General features: G+C 37.4%; 1 protein-coding gene across 2 annotated transcripts in view; it reads left to right on the top strand.

Moving 5' to 3' along the window:
* Positions 1-6,307, top strand: part of LOC143299070 (uncharacterized) — a 32,800-nt gene continuing 26,493 nt past the window's right edge. For both annotated transcript variants that reach the window (XM_076612173.1, XM_076612172.1), the window contains exons 1-5: positions 1-97; positions 3,331-3,426; positions 4,045-4,157; positions 4,794-4,883; positions 5,846-6,034. In XM_076612173.1, coding sequence (XP_076468288.1) covers positions 52-97; positions 3,331-3,426; positions 4,045-4,157; positions 4,794-4,883; positions 5,846-6,034 — 534 coding nt within the window. In that variant the 5' untranslated portion in view covers positions 1-51. The remainder of the gene's footprint in view (positions 98-3,330; positions 3,427-4,044; positions 4,158-4,793; positions 4,884-5,845; positions 6,035-6,307) is intronic.

Below are 6,307 nucleotides of genomic sequence, written 5' to 3'. Positions count from 1 at the left end.
GTTGTCAAATGTGAGGAAGAAGCAGGTCGCGGCTGATTTAAAATCTTAAGGATGTCGTTTCCTAAAGCCCAAGTCAAACGTTTCAACGAAACATCAGGTTTGTATTAAAGTGGTTGATTGCATGAGTGTGGTCAAACTGAAGGCAGGGTATCGCCTGTTTGAATTAATTGATGTTTTTTTCGGCTTACATTCAGTTTTGCAACGTTTCACACAGTGTTGCAAACACGTCACTACTGTAGAGTACCAAATATGATGGGAAACAGTTGCCAACTGCAAACGATGGAAAACTATTCGAACGGTTAGTGGGTTCTTATCCCACCCCTCTCTGTCTTTCAGTTTTAGAGAGAATTAACCGCAAGGTCATCTTCACTCCTTTTGACACTCGTGGGGGAAAAAAGTAGCAGAATTTTCAACTTTTGATGAGATCTTCCCTGATCACAGTTCGTTTTGTTATTTTTTGGGGTGTTTTTTGTTGTTGTTTTTGCAGAGGTTTGAATCATATCACTGTTTCTCTTGCAACAACTAACGATCCCACAACTGAAGAAATAGTGGTGTTGTAATCTTGTATAATATGCTGGATAATCCATGGAATAAAGAAGTCGTGGTTCCACACTGAGACAGTACATGTATAATGTGCAAACCATGTAGTGATGTACACACATACTGACATTGCCCACTCATTTTTTTTTTCCTTCTGGCTTAGGGGTTCCTGCTGACTCAGCATCATGTTGGTCCTGTTGAACAGGTCTTGCTGGGTCAAGTGTAGTTTTGAAAAACGTTTTAATTTCTAATTTTTGTTTATTTAAAAAAATATTCATTTAGTTTTAAAACCATCTGACCATCAGACTTCGACCATAACAGTATCGCAAAATCAAACAGATGATTGTGGATATTCGAATGGAGGAAGAAGACACTTGTTGCAGTATAGTTTATTGCTATATTCACTTCAAGCATTTAAATTAGATAATCATTGTCAAACATGAATAAACACACTGACCTGTATTTGAAACACACACACACTCACACTCATGCACACACAGGGGCAGATGCACATAATCAACTGATCAGTTCCACACGTCTGGGTGTGCAAACACATTTGCTTTGGCCACCTGTAGTCAGCATAATAGTATCAGCAACATGATTTGTCATTTGATTTCATATTATTTGTGTACAAGAATTTGTAAACGCTTATGCATGTATAGATATATCTTTATACACACACACACACAAACACATACACACACACACACTAGTACTAGTACTACATTTATCTGGATTCCTTCGCATTGTGGCCTTCTTTATAATGAGAAGGTTGATCTCTTGGCGAAAAAAGGAGCAAAGGAATCAGCTGAGTCAACATATTTATCTCTTCCATTTTCATTGCAGGAATGTTAAAGTATAGTAGAACAAATCGAGCGATCATACTTTCAGTCAGAAGAAAGGAAAATGGGCCGTTCCAACTTATACGAAGAAATGGGTAATATTTATGGAATTGTTGGTAAACATGAACAACACATTTACAGTAAAAGGCAGATTGCATCATTGATCTGCAGATGGAAACTGAACTGTTTCAAGACAAAATACATAAAAAGTGTTTCCTGTATATGTGGTAATCCTATAACAAGTGATCATGTGTTTACTTGCGACATGTTAAAATGTCATATACCTGTACTAGCATCTTTTCCGATGCAAGAAATATTGGACTCATCACTTTTATTGTTCAGTTTCTTTAAATCATCGTTGAATAATCCAGTTGAGTTGCTGTTATAACTTCTTTTTTTTTTTTTTTTCCAGGATTCGTGTTTATATCTTGGACTTGTCACTGCTAATGTTGCACTGTTTCAAATCTTTGTTGGATAGTCCTTTTTTTTTATCTCCAAGTTTGGAAGTTATTGTTTTAGCCAGATTGTTGTAAATGTTGTAATTTTTTCCCCTTACCCTTTCCCTCCTTCCTCCCCCCCCCCCTCCTTTTTTTTGTGGTCTAATATCACTTAATGTGGATAGACATTAAATGAATCAAACACACACACACACACACACACACACACATATATATATATATATATATATATATATATATATATATATATATTCATAATCATTAAAGATATGAAAAAACCAGCAGATTTTTCAGATCCGCGATAGTGTTTATGCCAATGGGGTTGTGTCGATATAATCTCCTCATGGATAGATCCCTGCGTCAATAGATCTCCACATCAATAGATCTCAACTAATAAATCAAAAGCCTACAAGCTGAAAACATCACTTAGGTGTATTTTGTTTATTTCTTTGTGTGTGTGTGTGTGTGTGTGTGTGTGTGTGTGTGTGTGTGTGTGCATGCTAGTTAATTGAATGCATGATGAAGAAATTCAAGAGATATCTGCTCTTGAAATAGGACTGAATGAGTGAGCCAAGCACACTCACTCTCACCTCCTCCATTGATAGATTACATGCATGCATGCATGTGTGCCCACACATACACAAACACATAGGTGTACACATTGATATAGCAGACCTGTGCACCCCCCGTATTTTTATTTCAGTATATGTTCCTGGAAAAAAAAGAGATATACAGAAATCTGATTTGATAAACCAAAATCCAGTTTCTCAACAATCTAGAATACAAAACATTTTTTGTTCCGGACATGAAAATGGCTGTTGGATATTGCAAGGTAAGCATTTTTCTTTTATAAGAGTGGGAGGGAGGATGGGGAGAGAGAGAGAGAGCTAGCAATGGTCAGTATTGATTGAATGTGATAAAATTCTGAAAGCCAGTGAAAAATACTGAAGACTGTTTATGACAGTACTGAAAAGGTTACTTGAGGGGTGCACAGGTCTGATATTGTGTTGGACAATTGCACTAGGAAACACACAAGCATACTAGAACAGCTGCATTTAGAGGCAATCAGAATCAACCATGGTATGGGTAGTTAAGGACAAGTCATGAAAAGTTGTGTGAGGAGTCTGGTCTTTGTCCATTGAACTTTGAAGGAAAGACGGAGAAGACATAAGTTAATTCACCTTTACAAAATCATAAATCACTTGTGTCCATATTATCAACATCATCTAGTTCCAGTCCTAGTATCCACATGAAATCATAATCAAGACGAGATCTATTGATGTGGAGATCTATCGAGATAGCCTAAGCCAACACCACAAGACAGTGCAGCAGTGCATTGTTAGTAGCTGTAAATGTAATTGTGTTTGAACTGTTCTCCTTTGCCCATTTCCTTCCTCCCATCAAAGAGAGTAGAGGTATTTGGCAAGCTGTGTATGATGAAGTGATCAGTTCATTAGACTACTTTTTGATGCATGATTTTTGTGGATCAGGGTGTGCACCACCAGTGGGTGCCTATGATCCCAGGTACCATGTCAAAGCCTCTGGTGGTGTCATTGAGAAGGGAGAGAGATTCAAACACCCAAAAGGTGAGTATCTGGTTCTGCCTTTGTTTCCTTCACATCCAGCTTATGTCATTTGACTCTCTTGAAATCAGTTTTGTCAGTGTTGGTAATGTTTGATATAAAAACATCTTTGCAAGTTGAATTTGGTTAGATAATTCAGCAAATGAGTGAACATTATTTTTGTCCACACCTATGAATTTCGGAGAGCAGGTTTTGCTTAGGTAGCTGTTTTGTATGTTTCTTGCAGACGCTGTACTGTCAGGGCTTTTGATAATATAAAAATCTGAAGAGCCCCACTTCCAGGGACTCTTCTAGTACTACTTATATTTCTAGGGAGTCCCAAGTTGCCTTCTAAGGGTCACTCTAGGTGAAAGAAAAGTCTAATGCTAGATATTCTGATCAAATCTGCATTGCTGCATATATATATATATATATATATATATATATATATATATATAAAGGCAGGCAGGCAGGCATACTTTCTAGTCATAATCATTTTAGGTTTCTCTGCTGGAAAGTGGACACATGCTTTTTCATGAAAACAGTGATGAAGAGAGGAATTGTGTTTGCTTCAAATGATATTCTTACATTTCTGGATGTTCTTGTGCAGACACTCTTGTTGAAGTGCTGTATTGATTTCAGATGTCAGTGACAACTTGAGACAAGATTCTGTGTTGTCACTGAGCAACCCAAGTCTCTGCAGCACACCTATCAAAGGATCAAACCACCTGTCCATCTCTTCGTCCAGCACAGAGGTCAGATTGATGATAGATTTACTTACTGCATGGTTTCATGATTTATGTGCTCAGAGGGACAGAAGAATAAACAATAAACAAAAACATTGATGTTTGCTTCCACGAAGGCACATTGAGTAACTGGCACAACTTCAGGTTACAGATGCTTAGTTTCTAATCTGTATCCAGTCCTTGTTTGAGCAGTAGTAACTGTACTTACCACTGGTTTCTAGCTTCATGCAAATCTTTTTTGCAAAAGTGGCTGTTGTCAACTTTGCATTTGTATTTGTGATAATAGTTATGTAATTTTTGATAAATGAAAATGCTCCTATTCCAGCCTGAACTTGTTATTTCTTCTTTACCTTATTTAACTCTGATATTTTTTACTCGCTGTCTTTCACATGTCTACTTTATCAAATTTAGCATTTCAGCTGATCTTTGTGCATTGATACCATGACTGTGTGTGCAAGTCTCCATGCATTTATATGTGTGTTTGTGTCTCTACATGTGTGTTTGACTGTCATATTGTATGCATGCAAAGCCTGGGGTTTTCTGGATGATTGTGTATATCTTGTGCCTGCATGTATGTATTTCTAACAAACAATGAAACATACCAATGAATACAGTCTCCCATTTGCCATGGACCTTTTGTTTCAGTCCCTTGGTCAAAGCATGCCCAAAAAGGGCTCTGTGAAAAAGCCAGAGCAAACAGAACATATGTCCAGAATTAAGGACATGGAACTGGAGGTAAGTGAGGATACCCTGCTCAATGTAAATAAATGACGGTTGAAACTAGTGCAAGTTGGATCATTCCTTCAATCACATCCAGTGCATGTTTGTGCAGTGTTGCTTTTCTGAATATAAGGAGAAGGAAGAAAATGAGGTAAAAGCATTATTCAAAAGCTCAGAGTGAACCCAAGATGGATGCAATCATGGTGTATTTTGTGGTGTTTTATGTTTAGAAAGTGCACAATACACTGCCAGTTGTGAATCATGAAGTTAAGTAAATCAGTTTTAACTCTTTCTATACTAAGGTACGCTTCGTTACTGTGGTGCGCTATAGCGTTCCGCAAGTTAAAAAATTCTTAGTTCATAGGTTAACGGTTTTGTGCATAGCTAAACAGCACAGCTCTGTTCTACAGGCACCCAAAAGTGCACCTGTACTTTTAATGTGGCTGAAAATGCCTTTGTTTGAGTACAATACATGCCAGCATACAGTCACCCTTCTCGCTCGCACGCTTTACAAGATGGTGTCTCCGTCAACTTCGGCAAGCACTGTGGCTCAAAGTCAATTGCAAACGGACTCTACAGTGGATATCCGCTGTGCATACGTATTTGCCCATTCAATTGCTACAGTTTGGAAGTGTCTATGGTTACAAAAGACTACATTTGTAAAATTTTTGTTTTTGAGAAAAACTGACCCCCCTTTATGTCAGTTGTGAAAAACATGGATTTTTTTCAAAATAGGATAAATCAGTCAACAATTAGTGGTTTAAAACTTTGCATAATGTTCGTCCATTCTATTCTTTATATCATCACAAAATTTCACCGCTGTATGTGATTGCATTCTTTTTTTTTAGTTATTTTTCTTGTAACATGAACAAATGGCCAATACAGAGACAATAATGAAGGAAGTCATCGGGCAGTATAGAATGAGTTAATCATGTATTTAATCGGTATTTAATGAAATGTGTGACTGGTTCATTCAGATTCGTCGACTGCTGAGAGAGAAGAGTGAAAAAGACAAAGAACTGCAGCGGTTGCTTCAAGAGCAGAAACGTCTTGAAGGCCGTTTGAACGTTGCCAATTCTGAGCGCTCCAGCTGCTTGGCACGTTCTGCACAGCTGGAACATGAAGCACGGGATGCAAAGAGAGGGTTGGAGATCCTGCAGAAACAAGTAAGTCAGAATGTTTTGGCCTCTTCACTCATTTTTCTTTCTGCTTTTTAAAAAAAATTTCTTTATTTTTATCTGGTCTTAAATGGGCTTCATTGTCTTAGGTTCTCACTTTCTGTAACGTTATCAAGCTGTTTTAGTAGTTTAATGTACCTTCTGTTTGAAAATATTTAGACTGTTAATGTGATACTGGTTTTTAGGTGGACTCTATGCATGTCACTTTTCCTACTGGAAAGCTTTTGAAAAGAAAAACATAAGAGTAAAAAATGAAGAGTG

This window comes from Babylonia areolata, chromosome 24 (genome assembly GCF_041734735.1).
Source record: "Babylonia areolata isolate BAREFJ2019XMU chromosome 24, ASM4173473v1, whole genome shotgun sequence".
In the NCBI taxonomy this organism is placed as follows: domain Eukaryota; kingdom Metazoa; phylum Mollusca; class Gastropoda; order Neogastropoda; family Buccinidae; genus Babylonia; species Babylonia areolata.
Note: the sequence above shows the minus strand (reverse complement) of the source record. Positions and strands in the feature narration are given on the sequence as shown.